The following is a 21,327-nucleotide window of genomic DNA, read 5'->3' on the forward strand; positions in this document are numbered from 1 at the left end:
TAATCGAAAGTTCTCTCTCGTGATCGGGAGGGGTAATTAACTATAGGGGCTTGCGCCTATAGGAAACAAGAACTCAGATCATAAAGTCCTCGCAAAATGAGGATGAAATCTCTGGGTAGTGTCTTATTTACAAACCCATCTGCCTTCCAAAATTTACCCCGGAACTTATCAGTTAAAACTCCCTCGCCGAATAAAAAAGAAATAGCAGCGGCGGGGAGGCCGGGGCCGAATTTTCGGAGCCCACAGTTTTATTCCCTACACATCAGCATTTTTTTAAACTCCACTAAACTCTACCATGAACTCCAGATCACAATTTCATATCCTAAGCTAACATTTCATCTTCATTTGCAATCATTTATCTCATATAAATGTCACTCTCTAATTGATTTTCCAAATCAGCCCAAACCAGCCCAATCTGGATTAATCTTAGCATTTCTACTTATATACTCTTCTAGACCCCTTATCAATCCACCATAAACTTTAAAGCGCTTCTCTAAATATCAAACGTAAGATCTATAGCCTTTCCTTGTCATTAATATCACCAAAAGTCTGCTCACCATCATCACGAACAAGCACACTAAATCAATTGAAGTCAAAACTCATATATTCACCCTAGTCTACTAATGTTACCGAAGAGTCGATCCATTGTTGCTAATCTTGTTCTCTACATTTATTACTTGTTGATATTGGTGAATTAGTTTTGTTGGTATAACGTGGATGATGAAATCATGGGATTTTGCCAAGGCAAACTTTCATTTCACTAACCATTCCTCATCAATTCAATTGAAATGTAAACATTAAACTTAACCTAAAGCCTAAGCTATTATCTTTAATCTAGTGTGCTCTCCCGTGAGTGGGAGGACCAATTAACTTTGGTTGGTTGTACCCCCAGGAAGTCTCTACCCAAGTCTAGTTAAAATATGGCGCATCATTAGGGGAAATCTAATTAAATAAAATCTAATCTACCTCTTGGAAAATGAACTTCCATGTTCAAAGAGGGATTTGTGTTTTTCATTAACAATCAATATAATTTGTTTACCTCTTTTAGTGACACATGTTATAAATCATAAAGTTCAAGTGGTGATAGTCAATGCAGTGAAACAACCTTTATACTGGCTATAAGTTGTTACAATAAATGAGAGATTTCATGCTTTGGAGGACTAAATGTAATGGTTGTTAGCATATGCCATGTACACCTCATCAATCAAGTGTATAAATCATACATCTTGATTTTATTTTTTTTAACAAAATTATGAAATGTTAAGCGATGCAGATTTTAATGCATTAGATCATAGGAGGTATCCATACTTCTTAGTCTCTCTTTCTCTCTCTCTCCCCCTCAATTCCTCCCTCTCTGTTGCCAATTTTCCTTCTATACCTCGCGCTGGGGCCCTAACTCTCTCTCTCTCTCTATACTCTTTCTTTCTCTCTGTATACTCTCTCTTTCGCTCTCTCCACTCATATAAAAATGGGAGATTATTTTTCTTTAGAAAGTTATTTTTTGAAAAATATGATTGCAATAGTGTAGTGTCAGTCTTGTGAGCAACACCTAATTAATTATCTGATCCTAATTATCGTTACTCTTTAGGCACCTAATAGATGACTTAAACTAACCTTTGCAACATACATGTAACATTAAAGCGTGCTAGAGAGTGAGATGTTATGGATCCCAAGCGTATTTAATTTACCTTTTATTTTACGCTGTCAGAATTTGTCTGCATAAATCATCTATATTACGAATTGCTTTATCTTGTTTGTCAGAATTTGTCTGCACAAATCTTGATCCACTCTCTTTGCTGCGTTCTTTCCATTAGTTTATTATCTTTTTTCTTCTTAATCGAAACAGTTAATACCTTTTTTCCACAAGCTTAATCTGATTGGTTGATACCTTTTCACAGGCTGTTCTCAACTTACAACCCCCACTCGAGTACTCGAAAGAAGTCAATGATTACAAAAACTTAATCAAGACTTTGATTATGGGTAATATGTTTTTCCTGGTTAAATTTACTATTAAGGCATATTCCATTCATGCAGTTTATCACAAGGATTAAGTTTAGCATGCATAATTGCTAGTTCTCCATCACGAGTTTCACTTTGTATTTTTTGTTTATATGCATGTTCTAAAATTTGGGCTATCTGCTGGTTCTATTTTATTTAAACCAGTTTTCATCTCGTCGGATAAAGGAGATGTTTCATACTGCCATTTTATGAACTTTTGATCCTCTTCTGTAACCAGTCTTGCGTGAACTGTTGCAAAACAGACTTGAGATCGAAAGGGCTCTGACGCTCACGAAAGTGAATTGTAGAACAGCCTATTTGCAACCCAGGCATTAGAGTAAACCTACAGGCTTCATAGCACCTCACTATTATGCACAAAGCACAACTGAATATTATCCTTTTTTTTTGCTGCGAAAATTGAATATCAATTATTTGATAGTTCTTTTTTCTTGTACTGGAGTAATAACTTACTACATCAATTTAGCATGATCCATGACATTTAATTTTTTCTGTTCCCTAGGTTTGTTCTCACATTTACTTTTTTGCTCGAATTTTCCTTTCTTAGTATTTCCTAAAGTTAGTAAGTTGTAGTTGTCTGTTAGATGTCAGAATTATTCAATAGTATAGTCAAGCTTATGGCTATGAGAACTTGAACTTTATTCCACTCAACACTTGTTGCTCTTACTCTTAATCATTTTGATTAACGCATCTTTCTGAGAATTTTTTAGCAAATGTTTTTTCATACAAGTAAAACATTTTGTGGATTTAATTGGGCAGCTTTATTATTGTTTCCAACATCAGTATGTAGATCATTTTAACGCTAAATCCATGTTTTTAAATGAAATGTTCTTTTTTAAAATTTCTATAGTTCTAAACTTTCTCTGATCTCCAGTATTTTCCTATTTTGTGTGCAGTTTAAAAAAATGTGGTAATGCCAAATTGTTTGTTGTCTTTGAGTGTTTGATGCAGCATTCCATATTAATCGAGAAGTGTTGGAAAGTGCAAGGCCACAGTAGTACATTATTTTTATTAAAAATTCGAAGGGATATAATTTTTGAGAGATACACGCTCTTCTAAAATAAAAAGATAGCAAGGTAATTATTTAAGGCCGTAATTGGCCACATAAATGAGGGGTAAAATAAGGAAGAAATTTGCCTATTCAATTTATAATAACGCATGGCAAGAATGCAAGGAATAAATCTATTCACTTTACGAAAAAAGGGCTGGCGGACAAACTCGTAAGGATGGCGTGACAATAGGGAATAAAATGACTGGAAGTTGTGACTGCGAGGAGATTAGCTGGTGCACTGCCACCAGGTACCCTTCAGCTTGAAGAGGGATGGAATAGACTGGTGAGCGGGTTGGCACTTGCAGAAAGGTAATAGACTAGCAGCGGTTGGTTTAGCTGGCCCGACGATTAGCTAGCAACACCCAGAGTGTTGAATTGATTTCTGCGAGAGTTGTGGCCTATCAGGAGCTTACGTGGAATTAGTTAGTTTTTTGAATTTATTGCTGCAGTAATTGAGGAACTAATTTTAGGATTTTCAGGCTTCCCACTCAAGCTGGAAATGTATGTTGTCAAATTGTGATTGGTTATGAGCTTTAGTAAGGATATCAACATTTTGAAGTAATATTAGAGTGTAGTTAGCTTGGATGATTTCTTGTTCAATTTTTTCTTTGTAAAGTATCTATCAATCTCAATATGCTTAGTACTATCACAGTATATATAATTTTTAGCAATGTTAATAGCAGCTTGATTTTTACACCTCATTATGTAGTGGAAACTATTAAACTATGAGAAAATGTTTAAGCCACACACATTCATAATGATATTGAATTTTGCTTTAGCATTGCTCTGAGCTGTAACAGACTATTTTTGCTTCTTTTTTGGTTTACATAAATTGGTTCAACTATGATCTTGTGTGCATATAAGTTCCACAATCAGTATTCTTCTTATACTAGGGGTACTGGTGCTTTGTAATGTCTGTTGAGCATCACAGTAGTGTTTATGCTGTGATTATTGTCCAAAACATTATAGAGTTGGATTTTATGCAGAATGCTGCCTTTGTTGATGCATAATTATGTTTTTATTGCTTCTCTGTCTTTAAAGTTTATGATCAACTTCTTTTAATGGAAGTAATTGAAGAAATGCAAGTCGATGCTAATGAGGCAGTGTATCTGGAATGAAACTGATAGGAAACACTTGTAGATCTCAAGTTTTTCCTATGAATCTTTGGAAAACAGCGAAAATCCTAAAAAAAATCCGCACAAAACCACAAAAACAGTAGATAATCTGTATTATTTGATGAAAGGGAAACGGAAAATAGCAAGATACAATTGATCCTCTATTCGAGAGGAGGATCGATCTCTCCCAAATCTCTATACGCCGTTAGAGCCCAAAAGAAAACTTAAATCTAGGAGATCTCAAATTTCAGCCAAATTCAAGATGCCCTAACCCTAGGAAAACAACGTATTTAATGCATACAAATCAAAAGGAAATCCCTAAACAATATCTACATTCAAATTTTCCTCCCAAATCCCTCAAAAATCCTTTTTAAAATACTCCGTTGGCTTTGGCGGCTCACGCGGCTCGTACAGGGTGGCGAAAGTCCTCCGCCATTTTGCGCACGGGCCAGTCCTATAGGATCGGCTGGACCGGTCCAATAGACTGATATAACAATACTCCCCTCCCAAAGATCCACCTTGTCCGTAAGGTGGAAAGACGACACCCTCCATTCCTTCTTCATCACAAACGGTAAGAACCTGTAGAGTTTGATTCTTACATCTGTGCTCTGGCGTATATTTCTCGTCACATCTGAAACAGATCCCCTTCGCCATCTTCTCCAGTAATTTTGTTTCTATGAGCTTCTTGAAGTTGTTCCTAGGTTTTCCTCCAGCAGTCTTCTCTTTAGAAGTCTCCCTAAGAGTATCCAGTGTTGGCTCCTTACTTGCTAAAAAGGTGGTGGTCATCTTGTACGGGCCTCTTGAGCTGCTACCTCTCTCTCCAGGTGCCTCTGATCGTCTACCAATTGAGCTAGCTCCATAGCCTCTCCCAAGTCACGAGGCCTCATTACTCTAACCGCTGCCCGGATCTATGGTGTCATTCCCTTCATGAAGTTCCCCTCTAGCACTATCTCAAAAAGGCGGTCCAATCGGCTAGCAAGGTACTCAAACCTCTCCCGATACTTTATCACTGAACCATCCAGCATCAAGGCGAAGAACTACTCGTAGAAGTCTCCTTTCCTGTCAGTTCGGAAACGTTCTTTCAAACAATCCTTGAACTCCCTCCAACTTCGTATGGGTCATCGCATATCCCTCCATCGGTACCAAGCCAAAGCTTTTCCTTCCAAACATAGGCCTGCTGCCGTCAGTCTCTCCTCCGTCAATCCATTGACAGCGAAGTATCTTTCAACCTTGTAGATCCACCCTACATCCCCCCTTCAAATATTGACATATTCAATTTTCTCACCCTTGGGTCACACCCGTTTCCCTTAAATCCTCCATAATCTCCTATTCTTCGAAGAGGAGGTGCTCCTCGATTGTCATGATCTTCCCTCCAGCGATCATACCCAAACCCTTCATCAAAATCCCCTCTTCTTCTTTCAAAATCAGCACCCTGGCGCTCCAAATCATCCCATATTCTTACAAATTCAACACCCCTTCTTGCGTAGCCAATGCTCATCTCCACCTTAGAAAGTGGTTCTAAAGAAGGCATTCCGTCTTCTCCCTCCAGGGTCTCCACTTTTGAATTTTCCCTTCCCCTAAACATGTTAGTGTCCCATCTTTTCCATGGCCGCCTGTAGTTTCCTTTGCTTCCGATGTCACCGGTTTGGTTTCAGCTTCAAGCAATTTCTTCAACATGTCTTCCACTACAGCGAACTTTTCCTCCATCCTTTCATTGACCGATGCGATCTGATTTCGAAAATCAGCCATCTTCTTCTCAAAATCTGCTTTGAGTTGCCCAAGTTCTCCCTCAAAAACTTTCATTATCCTTCCGGCCATTGTTCCCCTTAGATCGATGTGCTCTGATACCAATTTGATAGGAAACATTTATAGATCTCAAGTTTTTTCTATCAATCTTCAGAAAGCAATGAAAATCCTCCAAAAAAATCCGCACAAAACCACAAAAACAATAGATGATTTGTATTATTTGATGAAAGGGAAACATAAAATATCAAGTACAATTGATCCTCTTTTCGAGAGGAGGATTGATCTCTCCCAAATCTCTAGACGACAGCCAAATTAAAGATGCCCTAACCCTAGGAAAACAAAGTATTTAATGCATACAAATCAAACGGAAATCCCTAAACAGTCCCTACATTCAAATTTTCCTCCCAAATCCCTCAAAAATCCTTCCTAAAATGCTCTATTGGCTTTGGCGGCTCACATGACTTGTACAGGGAGGCGGAAGTCCTCCGCCATTAGTGCACGGGTCGGTCCCGTAGGACCGGCTAGACCGGTCCAATAGACCGGTCTAACAGAAACTTGTTTAGTAAATCAATTAGGATTGCATTTATCGGAAGACCAACACCTTATAATAATGGAATTTTGGACAGAAGGTTTTTCGCTTTTCTAATCAATTATGATAGTTTTCCTCAACTCATTATATCAAGAAAATTTACTTTTTAAGATGGAGGGAAATAAGAATGAATTGAGAATGTTACCTGGAAAATTGATTGTCAAAGTAAAGAAAACTTTGTTTGGATTTTCCTTAAGTTACTAACTGTATTGATGGAAAAGACCCATTTTCCTGGGTACATGATATCATATGCATTGCTGGTAGAGCAGGGGCACTATGCCATCTCACCTCTCCCTGATCAATTGTGCCATTTAAGCATTGAAGCTTTTTGCAATAATTACCAATTTTCCAAGATATTTCAGATGCCACCATTAATTAGGTTTTAAAACGGTTATTGAACCCTGAGAATTTCACCAAAATTATGCTTTAATCAGAAACCTTCATTTTGTATTTTCTTTTCATGTTTGACTGAAAACTAATGTCGGATCGCACCTTTCATTGCATGGAAATTAAACAAAAAAAAAAAAAAAAATCCACCACGAAATACCTGCATATTTTTAATTATATTCTGAAAACCTTCTGTCTGTTGAGCATGATTTGTCACAATTCTGCTAGGATTTCAAAACCTTCGGTTTCATTCATTTCCTAGCCACTGTATTATGATCGGCTCATCGGCTTATATTGCAGGAATGAAGACCATAATTTGGAGCATTACCAATGCTCATCTACCTCGCCCTCAAAATCAGGTTAAATTTATACAATGATAGGGAGTTGCTTTTTTATTATGGATGTAACTTATCTTTCTCATGTTATTTCATCAGGTATCACCTGCACAGGGGAACCTTCAGCAAGTGCAAGTGTCACCATCTTCTAATTCCTCGCTTCCACAAGGATTTAAAGGAATGAGAGAAGATGAGGTATAACCTTTCAGATTTATCTGTATTTCATCTTTTCCGTTTTCCAGTTCATCCTGTCCATCTGAATTCAATTTTATTAGGTAAGAAAAGCATCTGGTATTTTGAAGAGTGGTGTGCATTGCTTAGCTCTTTTCAAAGAGAAAGAGGAGGAAAGGGAAATGCTGCAATGTTTTTCACAAGCTTTAGCTATAATGGAAGCTCGGGACCTTATGGACATGTTTGCATTGCGAATGCCTGAACTCTTTGACTGCATGGTTACTAACATACAGTTACTACATGTATTTGCCAACCTAATCCAAAATCCCAAGGTCCTCCGGCCCTTGGCAGATGTTATGGTTAATTATCTTGCTAGTAGCAAACTTGATGCTCTTAAGCATCCAGATTCCCCAGCTGGAAAACTTGTTTTGCAACTTTTTAGATACCTATTTGTATCTGTTGCTAAATCACCAGCAGAATGTGAGCGCATGCTGCAGCCCCATATTCCTGTTATATTTGAGATATGCATGAAGAATGCTATTGAAGTTGAAAAACCTCTTGGTTATATGCAACTGCTTCGAAGTATGTTCAGATCACTAAATGGTGGAAAGTTTGATACACTTTTGCGAGATCTGATACCTTCTCTGCAACCATGTCTCAATATGCTGCTAGCTATGATTGAGGGACCCAGTGGTGAAGACATGAGGGATCTTGTATTGGAGCTTTGCCTAACCTTGCCAGCTCGTTTAAGCTCATTGCTTCCACTCCTTCCTCGCCTTATGAAGCCTCTTGTTCTAGCACTAAAAGGCAATGATGATCTTGTGAGTTTGGGACTCCGGACACTAGAGTTCTGGATTGACAGTTTGAATCCAGACTTTTTGGAGCCTAGTATGGCAAGTGTTATGTCTGATGCTATACTTGCTTTATGGTCTCATTTAAGGCCTCTTCCATACCCGTGGGGAACAAAAGCTTTGCAATTACTCGGCAAGTTAGGTGGACGAAACAGACGATTCCTGAAGGAACCCCTCATGCTTGAGTGCAAAGAGAATCCAGAGCATGGCCTCCGTCTTATACTAACATTTGCGCCTTCAACCCCATTTTTAGTACCCCTTGACAGGTGCATCTATCTTGCTGTAGCTGCAGTTATGAATCATGGTAGTGGGATGGATTCTTTTTACAGAAGACAGGCGCTTAAGTTTCTTAGGGTATGCTTGGTGTCTCTGTTGAATCTTCAGGGTAACATAATGGTCGAAGGTGTGACTCCTACTCTACTGGGAACATTATTGGTTTCTGCAGTGGATCCTTCGTTGCGGCGTACAGATACTGCAGATATGAAGGTTGATGGAATTCTATGCTGTTTTATACATCCTTTCTTTTCCCATCATTAACACAAGTGTACTGTTCCACCCCACCACATCCCCTCCCATTTGCACAGTTCTTATTTTTTGTTGCATTTATCATGTCACCTATGCATTGAGTTTCTCAAACCACAGTAGCTATAAATTAAATGAATTATGCATTTTCATTTCCATTCAAGTGCATGTGTTATTGTGGGCATGCTTGCATGATAATTTTGTGCTTGCTTGTTCTTATGATGTATGTGTATTCATCTGTGTGATTGTGCAGAGTTCCGTCTGCATTTGTGCGTTCAAAGGTGTGATGATGTGTTATGTGCATGAAGTTCTCCACAATTTCAAAGCATCCTCCTGCTTGCACACTTGGCCTTCATTACTTGTATTGATCGTTTCACTCTGCTTTACAAAGCTTTTTTTTGGTCTGTAGAAGTTTCAGCATGATAGCCAATGTACCTAATGGCAGTTTATTTTTTATTTTTGACATTCTGCTTGTGCTAGTTTAGACAATCCTTAGTTTGCTTACAGCTTTGGTTATCAGGTTGATTTGGGAGTTAAGACAAAGACTCAGCTTATGGCTGAGAAATCTGTTTTTAAAACGCTCATTATGACCACCATTGCTGCAAGTGCAGACCCTGACCTCCAAGATTTGAATGATGAATATGTTGTCAATATCTGTCGCCACTTTGCTATGCTTTTTCATGTGGACTATCCTGGAAATTCCATGCTTCCAACGAATGTCAATCTAAATTCCAGATCAAGAAATAGTACTTCCAGTTTAAAGGAATTGGATCCACTTATTTTTTTGGATGCATTGGTGGAGGTTCTTGCTGATGAAAATAGGCTTCATGCTAAGGCTGCTCTTAAAGTATTAAATGTCTTTGCTGAAGCACTTCTATTCCTTGCTCGAGCAAAACATGCAGGTCTTCCAAGTTCTAGGAGTGGTCCTGCTACTCCAATGATGGTCTCTAGTCCATCTCTTAACCCAGTGTACTCACCACCCCCAGGTGTTCGGATCCCTGTCTTTGAACAGCTTTTGCCTCGCCTATTGCATTGTTGCTATGGAAGTACTTGGCAAGCTCAAATGGGTGGTGTCATGGGGCTTGGTGCTTTAGTCGGTAAAGTTTCTGTTGAGACCTTATGCATTTTCCAAGTGCGGATAGTTCGTGGCCTTGTATTTGTGCTTAAAAGGTTGCCAATGCATGCTAACAAAGAGCAGGAAGAGACGAGTCAGGTGCTTACGCAGGTCCTTCGTGTTGTGAACAATGTTGATGAAGCAAACAATGAGCCTCGCAAACAGAGTTTTCAGGGAGTTATTGAATTTCTTTCTTGCGAACTTTTCAATCCTAATGCATCTATTGTTGTTAGGAGAACTGTGCAGTCATGCTTATCTCTTTTGGCTAGTAGAACTGGCAGTGAGGTCTCTGAGTTGCTTGAGCCTCTGTATCCCCCCCTACTTCAGCCTTTGATAACGAGGTCATTACGTTCTAAGAACGTAGAACAGCAGGTATACAAGCATAAGTGTAATGCAATTTTGGGCAAACATGTTTTCCTTATTGGAATCCAACTTTTCTACTTACTGCACACAGGTTGGGACAGTTACAGCTTTGAACTTCTGCCTTGCCTTGAGACCGCCTCTACTTAAGCTGACTCCTGAGCTTGTCAATTTCTTGCAAGATGCTCTGCAAATTGCTGAAGCTGATGAAACTGTATGGGTTACAAAGCTTATGAACCCAAAAGTGGTTTCCACGTTAAACAAGCTTCGTACTGCATGCATTGAGCTACTTTGCACTGCGATGGCTTGGACAGATCTTAAAACACCAAACCATGCTGAACTGCGTGCAAAAATCATATCAATGTTTTTCAAGTCTCTGACTTGTCGTACCCCAGAAATTGTTGCTGTTGCTAAAGAAGGGCTTCGACAGGTTCTTGTGCATTTTTCATCATTTATTGTTTGTGTGCCACGATAACAACCCTGCAGTTCAATTACATATACGAGCTGCTGAAATATTATTAATGCAAATTTATGCCACATAAATGCATTGTTGACTTAAAAAAAAAAATTTTGAAGAGATGCAAAGTACGAACTTGCCTCCGAGCCAGCCCCACCTTGTACGATCTCTCCAAATGACACACTCCTTCGCACCTATAACTTCCCACACTGTATAAAACCTCCCCAAAGACCGCTCATTGGCATGGATTCTCGCTATACATCTGTTCGACGGGAAGTAAAGAAGAAAGCGGTTTAGAGTTTGCCTTTCATCTTCTCTTTTCGTCGTTGCTGTTCAAATTTGTTTCTTCGCAGGAGGCGAAGAGATTGCACACGCCGCTCCTTCTGCTCCATCGTCGCTGTTCGGCTTTGGTTCGCAGAGGTCGCATGCGCCGCTCCTTCATGGTTGTTCGACTTCGACCCCTTCAGTGTCGTCCAACTTCGTTCCTTCGCAAGAGGTACAGAGATTGCACGCGTCGTCCCTTCGACTCCTTTGTTGTCGTTCAACTTCGCTTCGTTCGGGTCCCTTCTTGCCGTCTGACTTCATTGCTTCGTGGGAGGAGTAGAGATTGCACAGGTTGCTCCTTCGACTCCTTAGTGGCTGTCCGACTGTGCTCCTCTGACCCTAACCCGATTGGGCTCCCTCTCTCCCTTTATTATATTATATATAATATAATATGATAATATAATGTTATATATATTATATTGTTATATTAAAAATAATATAATATTATATATATTATAAAAAAAAAGAAGAAAAAGGAAGGAAAGGAAGAAAAAAAAAGGCTATCAAAATTTCTTGAAAAATTATTTAACTTTTTTTGAAATAATTGGAGAGCAATTCAATTTGAATTTTAATTAATCAATTAATTAATAGATTAAAATTCATTAATTAAAATAAATTAAATTTAAAATTTATTGATTGATTAAAAAAATCAAGAATAAGTTTAAAATTTGAGAGCATATCAAATCCGAGGGCTTTTAAAAAATTTGAGTTTTAAAATTAGAGGGCTTTGAATTTAAATTTGATTAATTTGTTAATTAATTTATCAATCAATTGAATAATTATAAAATAAAAATGCATTAAAAAAAAGAAGGGGAGGAGGGGGGAAGTTCCACTAATTGATAGATACAATATTGCTTTCCAACTCTCCAAAACACTTAACAAACTATCTCAACACTGTACAAACAACTCTATCAACTCAAACGAGTACAAAACATCACTCTGCTAGCACCCCGATAACTGTATCCCTTATGGTTTCGAGCTCCTGCAACTATCTGCGAGCTCCCTAAATAGCTGCAAGTGCCACTTACCTACAAACAAACAAATGAAAGTCAGTACATCATAAATAAATTGAATGAATGCTGATAAATTTAGGCTATTGTAGGTAGAAAAAAGTACTATAAAGCAAGAAAAGCTAAGTACGAAAAAACTAATAGATTAACGATGCTAAAAAATGGGTAGAGTAGTAGACTACTGGAGTAGGAAAAATATTACGAACACAAAACAACTAAAATACTAACCCAGTGTCAAAACTCGGAAGTATCAAAATCACAAACTCAGATTAACTCAAACAAGTATGGAATAGATTTCCAAGCATTGTACAAGCAACTATTGTCTACTCAAACAATCAAATTCAAAACCTTTGGGCAGCCTTATTTATAAGAATTTGATTGTAAGACCCACTACCCGGTAACTTTCAAAGGAAAGCTGTAAGCTGGACTTTAGGGGAAAATTTTAGGTAGAAATTGATCTAATCCCTAAACGCTAATTAAAACATTGGAAACTTTTAATAAAAGTTGTAAGTCCGACCACTGAGGGAAATATTTAAGTAATAACATAACCCTAGACCGCTCACCTGGGCATCCTAGTCTATAGGGCTTAGTTGTAAGACCCACAACGCAGGCCACATGCTAGATCGTAAGACCCATCATTGGGCAATTTCTAAGGAAGCACTAGACTTATCCAGCTGAAATATTCGGATTACCCTTAGTAGAGGTCATAAGTCCCTACTCAAATCTAGTCATAAGGACAACTCTTGTTAAAAAATTAAGGCAAAAGCCTCAAGAGAGAATTTCATCTTTAAATAATGCTTTGAAATATAGTAATTATGATTCCTTTGTTGAAAGCATGTGGAATTGCTATCGTAGGATCTCCTACCCGAATGATTAAAGTCTTTGGGCATCCTAGTCTATAAGATTAGATTCTAAGACCCGTTATCGGGCTACGTCTAAGTGAAGTCGTAAGACCCATGATTTAGGAAAATTTTTAAATAAGTTGCAATGAGCCTAAAACCTAAACAATTAAATCTAAACTTTTGGGCATCTTAGTCTAATAGCATTAAATTGTAAGTAAAAATAAATAAATAAATAAATAAATTGTAAGTCCCTCTTTTTTTAGGCTACTTCCTAAGGGAAGCCATAAGTTCTACCCAAATAATTAAAACCTCCGGGCATCCTCGCTGTAGAGTTAGGTTGTAAGGTCCATCCTTGGTCAACTCATAAATAAAGTAATGAACTTCAATTTTAAATTTAAATCCCCGGGCTACTTTCTATGAAAGCCTTAAGTTTTAATCTAAATCTAAACTTCTGGGCTACTTCCTAAGGAAGTCATAAGTCCCGCTCCAATCCAAACTCCTGGGTTACTTTTAAATGAAGTCATAAATCCCAAACTAAATAAATTTATGGGTATTCTAACAGATGTAAATCCTAAATCAAAAAAAAAAAAAAAAAAAAAAAAAACAACCCAAACTAAACTAAATTAAAACCCACACTTAACCACTTCAGTCTACTCGGGATCCCTGAGAGGAGGCAACCCATGGTTGCTAATCAGATTTCCTGGATACTACGATTAATGATTGTTAGTGTTGGTAGACTGAAATCTACTGTATACCCGGGACGACGGAATCATGGGATCTTGATCGGGTTTACCTACATTTTCCAACTATTGAGACCAAATTACCTAAAATATATTCATCGTTAATCGAGAGTTCTCTCTTACGTGTTAAGAGGGGTAATTAACTTTGAGTGCTTGCGCTTAAAGGAAGTAAGGACCCTAGATCTTTAAACCCTGACACTACCCTCAGGGGAAATCTGGTTAACTACAATTTGACTTAAGGGGAATAGAATCCTACGGCTGCAAAGCGGGATTTATGCATTCGTGCCATTTTTTTTCTTGAGCCAACGTGCATGTACACATTTATCTATTTCGGACCGTTATATATGTAGCTATGCAATACTTTCAGGTAATCCAGCAACAGAAGATGCCAAAGGATCTTTTGCAGAGCAGTTTAAGGCCTATTTTAGTTAACTTGGCACATACAAGATCACTTACCATGCCTTTGCTCCAAGGATTGGCCCGTTTACTTGAGCTTCTATCAAACTGGTTCAATGTCACTTTGGGCGTTAAGCTATTGGATCATTTGAAAAAATGGTTAGAACCTGAAAAGCTTGCTCAAACTCAGAAGTCTTGGAAGGCTGGGGATGAACCAAAGGTTGCTGCAGCCATGATTGATCTTTTTCATCTACTCCCACCAGCTGCTGGGAAGTTTCTTGATGATCTTGTCACAATTGTAATTGACCTGGAGGGAGCACTTCCCCAGGGACAGTTTTATAGTGAAATTAACAGTCCATATCGGATTCCACTCGCCAAATTTTTGAATCGTTATGCATCAGAAGCTGTTGATTACTTTCTTGCACGATTAGATCGCCCAAAATATTTTAGGCGGTAAGCATATGATATACCATAGGAAATAGGAGGCGCTAGAAGATGAAATGTTAGTGATCCACATTCTTTGATTCTTTCAGGTTCATGTATATAATTTGCTCAGATGCAGGTCAACCCTTGAGAGAAGAGCTGGCCAGGTCACCACAAAAGATAATCTCCAATGCATTTCCACAATTTTCTTCACCAGCAGATGGATCTTCTAGTCAAAAATGTTCTGCTATGACTGAAGAAGCGTTTAATAATCCCATTTCAGAAAGTTTTTCTGCTTCATCAACGAACTTGGGAGCAAGCTCTGATGGCTACTTTCATGGACTTTATATTATCTCAACTTTGGTTAAATTGATGCCTGCTTGGCTTTATACCAATAGAACTGTGTTTGAAACTTTATTGCGAGCTTGGAAGTCACCAGCCAGGGTTGCAAGGTTACAGAATGAGCAGGAATTAAGTTTACTTGAGGTTAGTCTGGCAGTACATGTAACCTTTCTAGCTTTCTGCTTTGCTTATCGTCTTTTGAATGTGATTTCTTTGACCACATTGTATGCTTTTTATATATTTTATTTAAATTATTGATTCCATTTGAAACCTTCTGAGGTTCACCTTATCATTATTTAAACAGATGGCTTTTAGAAATGCTTCGTTATTGGGGATATGCTGTTGAGTGTAAACCATAGAAAATCTTTGATTATTGTATTCATCATATTATCAACTATTTTGCTTTTTCTTAAACAAGCAGGTCAAGGAAAGCAAATGGCTTGTCAAATGCTTTCTCAATTATTTAAGGCATGATAAGTCGGAAGTTGGAGCTTTGTTTGAAATGCTATCAATTTTCTTGTTCCACAGTCGCATAGATTATACGTTCCTAAAGGAATTCTATATTATCGAGGTAAGTATGGTTTTAGATATTTTTATAAAGTCATCTTTTACAATGCTTACTTTTCATTTTTATCATTTTCCTTTTTCTGTATCAACATTTGCTTTCATAAGGAGTATATTGATAGTATTGGGCTTCAGGTTGCTGAAGGACATCCACCAAGCTTGAAGAAAGTAATTCTTTTGCACTTCTTGAATGTCTTCCAGTCAAAGTTATATGGTCAAGATCACTTGGTCATTGCCATGCAAATTTTGATTCTTCCCATGTTAGCTCATACATTTCAAAATGAACAAAGCTGGGAAGTAGTTGACGCTGCTGTAATCAAAACAATTGTTGAAAAGCTTCTTGATCCTCCTGAAGAGGTGGTTGCTTATATAATGTTTGGTTGCTTTTAGATATTGCGATTGTAAAACTTTCTTTATTGATAGAGGTACTTCTTTTTTAGGATAAAAGAAATAATAATTGTTGTCTACTGGTATAGGTTAGTGCTGAATATGATGAACCCTTGAGGATTGAACTTCTACAGCTCGCCACATTACTTTTGAAATATCTGCAAGCTGATCTTGTACATCACCGTAAGGAGCTCATAAAATTTGGTTGGAACCATCTGAAGCGTGAAGATAATTCTAGTAAACAATGGGCTTTTGTAAATGTTTGCCACTTCTTGGAGGCTTATCAAGCTCCTGAGAAAATTATTCTTCAGGTTCTTTTCAACTGATCAAATAGATTCATCATGAATGCATGTAAAATTGACTTTATGTTTCACGAAATTTGGATTATGTGGTTGTTATATGATCTACCTGATGCAATAACCAAGATGCTTTTTTACAATTTCTTTAAATAAAGCAACTGTCACAACCTTAAAATACAACTTTTCATCATAAAAAACTTTAACTGGAGTTTGGATATGATGTTGGTAAACAAATATCCAGATTTCATGACATTTTAAATAAGTTTGATAGTGAAACTAATCCAAATAACAAGCAATGATGGAAAAACCAGGAGAATGAAAGAGATGAAGGATAATTAAGGATGAAGAAAACTTTAATATAGGGATAAAACTTGCTTGAACACTATTTGAATGAATTGGTAGCTTGATTGTGATGGTAAAAACCCAAAATAAGACATGAAAATGAAAAGAAAAAGGGATAGAAAAGTTTATCTGGATAGATAGAAGAGGGAAGCTCACAACAAACACCAAGTGATCTCCTTCTTGATCATATCTACCATTCCTCGCCACTCTTACAGAGTGGAAAGAAACAATCCATGAGAGAATTAATGGGGTAAGCCATATATCATCAATCTATAAAATGAACTTTAAACCACGTGTGTGTGTGTGTGTAAGAGGAAAAGGAGGATTTTGCATTTATAATCTTACAAAATTTTAAATGATAAAACATTAATAAGTCTTATCATGTAAGACCATTAAGGATTCTTACATAAATTTATAAGATTAAAAAATAAGGAAGTTGAAACTCAAAAAGTTACATAAAATCTTTATATTTAGGCTTGAGGGTTGAGGAGCGAGACTAAAAGTTCAAAAAATGGCTGTGAACTGGGTTCTATGATTTCTGATTTGGCAATAGGTTCTTCAGGTGGTTCGTTATAAAGTACTGCTTTTGAAATGATCTGAAAACTCTTTTCTGGTTTAACTGATTAAGTTGGTTGGTTTAGTTGGGTTTTTAAAACCTTGATTTCTCAATCATAATTGGATAGGTCAATGGATTGGGAAACAGAGCGTATCATATTTGACGTTTGATGCTTATTTATCTTCTGTGGTTTGATTTATCTTTTTTAATTTTTATAAAGTTGATCATTTTGTGAATGAAAATGATTTTTCAGGTTTTTATTGCTCTGCTAAGAACTTGCCAACCTGAGAATAAGTTGCTAGTTAAACAGGCTCTTGATATACTGATGCCTGCTCTCCCACGACGGCTTCCTCCTGGTGATAGTAGAGTACCAATATGGATTCGTTATACCAAGAAAATACTTGTTGAAGAGGGCCATTCAATTCCCAATATGATCCATATTTTTCAGCTAATTGTCAGGCACTCAGATCTATTTTATAGTTGCAGAGCACAATTTGTTCCTCAGATGGTGAACTCTCTCAGCCGATTAGGATTGCCTTACAACACAACAGTTGAAAATAGACGCCTTGCCATTGAACTTGCTGGTTTAGTTGTTGCCTGGGAGAGGCAAAGGCAGAAAGAAATGAGAGTTGTGCTAGAAACAGATGATCATGGCCAGGTTAGCGATGCTTTTATTCCTAATCCTATTGCTGGGGATTTAAAGCGTCCTGTAGACACTTCAACTTTTTCTGATGACCTGAGTAAGCGGGTCAAGGTTGAACCAGGCCTTCAGTCCCTTTGTGTAATTTCACCCGTTGGTTCATCTATCCCATGTATTGATACACCTGGATCTGCTGGTCAAGCTGATGAAGAGTATAAACCTAATGCTGCAATGGAGGAGATGATTATCACTTTTCTAATAAGAGTGAGAATCTACCATTCTTCTTTTCCTTTCGATTATATATATACTCATCTTTTATCATTATGTAGCCTTCTTTTTATCATTACATGATCTGTTTTCCCTGCTTGTGCTGTTACGTCTTAGAAAATATTGGATTTATCAAGCATGGTTATTGTACTCGTTATTCATTAAGCGAGGTTACTGCTGAATTCAATGTTTGTGAATGTTTGGCTCAATATAATTTTTTTTCTCCTGTTTGCTCTATTGTTTATGTAACGATGGCTTATATGCTGAAGTTTTCATTTGTCAATAAAACTTAGTTGTTGTTAGATATCTTGATGGGGACATCAGCAGCGATTTCGACACATGTACCTTCAGGAGATGCCGGAGATCGACGACCACGATCATGATCTGTATTTTCATCATTTTATGTAGTAGTTTATTTTTATTTTATGTTTTTCCGTTTTTGCCCTCATGGGTATTTGATAGCTATTGTAGCCCAATGGGCATTTTAGTCTTTTGCTTCTTTGTCATTTTGAGGCCTATTTATAAGGCGCTTTTCTCATGTAATAGTTAGTTTTTTTGGATGAATGAAAATTTGACTTTTCTTGTTCTTTTTGTGAGTGCAAACCTCCATGATCTCTTAGTGAGTTCGTAGGAGAAGCTAGATCTCTTTGTGAGTTCTAGATCTCTTGTTCTACTTTTATTTTTCCTTTCAATCCTTGCAGTAGATGGTATTGAGGCCTGCAATGCTTTATGGTGCCGAATGTTAGCCTTTAAAAGAGAAGCATAATACTAAGTTAAGTGTGGCAGAGATGAGGATGCTCAGGTGGATTAGTGGCTTTACCCTTAGAGATAGGATACGAAATGAGCATATACGTGAAAAGGTTGGAGTTGCTCCAGTAGAAGATAAGATTAGAGAAAGTTGCCTTAGATGGTTTGGTCACATAAAACGGCGGCCTTGCAATGACCCGGTTAGGAGAGTAGAGGTATTAGATTTGACTTATGTTAAGAAAGGTAGGGGTAGACCTAAAAAGACTTGGTTAGAAAATATTAGGAATGACCTTTCTTTATTAGATTTAAACAAGAATTTGACTTTTAATAGGACACAATGGAGAAAAAGGATTCATGTAGCCGACCCCACGTAGTGGGATAAAGGCTTGATGTTGTTGTTGTTGTTGTTGTTGTTGTTGTAATCTCTTGATCACATCGCCGTCACGACGACTTGGGTTGAATCAGACTTGTGGAGGATCGGATCCGCTCTCTCGGATCCGATAGTTTTCCAATCCTCCCTCTCTCCTTACTCACACGGTCGCACGCCCCTCCCCTTTGGTCGCCCAGCCGCGAACTGCACCCTCCAACACCGTACGGCCTGCAGCCCATTCCGCGCGCCAGCAGCCGCCGGCCAGCCCCCAGCCACTGGTCCCCTCCCACCTTGTCGCCGCCTCCTTCTCCCCCTCCATTCGAATTTCAAGATCATGAAACTGAAGCTCATTAGCCATTCAAGAGTTTCCTAAATTGCCTCCTTAAATTCATGCAATCAATTAAAATTTGAATTGAATTCGAATTTGAAATTCAAATTCAATCCAATTGATTGATTTAATTTAGGAACCTTCCTTCTCTAATTGAAACATGAGAATTTCTAGATAAAATACTGTGATTAATTTTTGTGGTCCCATCGCATTAAAACCCAAGCTCCTCTCTCCTGTCATGTTGGCGGCCCTATATGGCCCCTCTCTCTTCAATTACATTAATGGCTCACTAATCAGCCCCTATTTACTTCCTCCATTAATAACCCATAGCTATTATTGAATTAATTTGAAATTTCAAATTAATCTCCCTCCAAAAAACACTTGAAGCTGAAATTAATTTCAGTTTTCTAAATTCCTCCCTCTCCCTCTAGCTCACGGCTGAACCCTCCTTAGCTTTGTGCCTCCGGAAGGTGGAATCCCTGAAATTTCTCCTGTCCACATGCTATCCAAAGAATTCTGGACGCGTTCTAAATGCTGCCTTGAAGTTCAGAGCCTAAAAGCTGCTGTCCAGAAACATCAGATTGCTGTCCAAGGAGTCCAGATCAAGCTGGATGGCTGTCCTCCACCCTGAAATTGCCAAACTGCTGTCCACGGACAGCTAGGAGTTGTGTGCTGCTGTCCGCCACCTTGCAAGCATCCAAACATTCGCATCAGAGCTCTGTATTGCCTTTCCATTGGATTCCAGACTACAAGTGTTAGCTGTCCTCCACCCAGAAACTGCCAGAATATTGTATTATTAGACGACCGCCACCCTCCACCACTCCGGCCACCTATCCAAGAACGACGATCTTAGGCTCATTCTTCCTCAAAGTGACCTCAGTTCTAATGTGGAGATTCTTCTTCCACTAAAGCCTAGACTAGTTGAGCGTATGGGCTCCAAAGGTGAAAGGTCTCAATATTAAATCATGGATTCTTGTTTATTGTCGTAGCGTACAATTATTCTTTGCGTTTTCTTGAATTGTTTGGTTAATCGATCTATCTCTTCTTTGCCTAAGCAAGTTAAAAACTGAGAACTCCAAGGATCAATCTTTGTTATAAGTGATAATTTTATTTTGGATTATTTTGTTTAAATTGCTTTCTTTAATTTCTTAAAGTAACTCCATTCGCATGTTTGTTTCACATCATCTTGGTATCAGAGCATGGTAGACATGCACGACATGTGTAGAAAAACATCCTAGGGTCTAGCTTTTTCATTGTAGCTTAAAACTTGCATGCGTATCATTGCATTTTTAGAATTTTTTCATAGTTTTCACTGCTGTAATTGCATTTCCTGCACCCATACATTGGCATTTAAGTCATCCTAGCTAGAGTGTGAGTGCAGTCATTGGACTTACATTGTTACTAAGTGCTTAGGGCAACTCAACCTTTGTTTGTAGCTGTTTTTCGCACCATTCCAGCAACTGTTAGACATCGTTTAGAGAACTTTCGTCACTGTTTAGGTGCTTCCTTCACTGTAAGACCTTACCAAAACACTTAGGTTACTTAACCCTTTGCTGAAATTGCTGTCCACTTAATTCCTGCGCCAATTAGTAACCATTTGGGATAGATTTAGGAAGCATCCCCTTGCTGTCCACACTCTACCGTCCACCCAAATTGCTTAGATAATGTCGTCCATCATTCTAGTTTGCTGTCCTGTTTTTCGAACTGCTGTAGTTTGCTGTCCACATAAAAATTCTGCGCTGTTTGGTAGTATTTAAGTGAGTCTAACCTTTGATTTAGGTGCTGCCCAAGCCATAGCAACTTCCCTAAACACCGGGTGACTTAAACCCTTCTTCTAGCTTGCGGTCCAGTATTTTCCTGCACCTTATAGCAAGTCGAAATGGTGTTTTTCTCTTTGTAGAAGTGTTGTACCTAGCACCCAATCTTAATTAGATTTCACTTGACACTTACCCATGGACCCGATAAGACTCCAAAAGAGTTTAGATGACTTCGTTAACCTAGTGGGCAATATGACTAGAATTATGACGGAGAAACCT

General features: G+C 38.1%; 1 protein-coding gene across 1 annotated transcript in view; it reads left to right on the plus strand.

The window, feature by feature from the left end:
* Positions 1-1,898: 1,898 nt before the first annotated feature.
* LOC110092851 (transformation/transcription domain-associated protein) overlaps positions 1,899-21,327 on the plus strand; it is a gene marked incomplete at its 5' end in the record, with an annotated part of 60,923 nt that continues 41,494 nt past the window's right edge. Inside the window, 12 exon segments of the mRNA XM_020817549.2 lie at positions 1,899-1,980; positions 7,205-7,263; positions 7,339-7,434; positions 7,515-8,747; positions 9,304-10,269; positions 10,352-10,687; positions 13,998-14,479; positions 14,560-14,935; positions 15,213-15,362; positions 15,491-15,712; positions 15,832-16,053; positions 17,193-17,843. Of these exon segments, the coding sequence (XP_020673208.1) occupies positions 1,899-1,980; positions 7,205-7,263; positions 7,339-7,434; positions 7,515-8,747; positions 9,304-10,269; positions 10,352-10,687; positions 13,998-14,479; positions 14,560-14,935; positions 15,213-15,362; positions 15,491-15,712; positions 15,832-16,053; positions 17,193-17,843 (4,875 nt within the window).

Source organism: Dendrobium catenatum, unplaced genomic scaffold, assembly GCF_001605985.2.
Source record: "Dendrobium catenatum unplaced genomic scaffold, ASM160598v2 fragScaff_scaffold_1220, whole genome shotgun sequence".
Lineage (NCBI taxonomy): Eukaryota > Viridiplantae > Streptophyta > Magnoliopsida > Asparagales > Orchidaceae > Dendrobium > Dendrobium catenatum.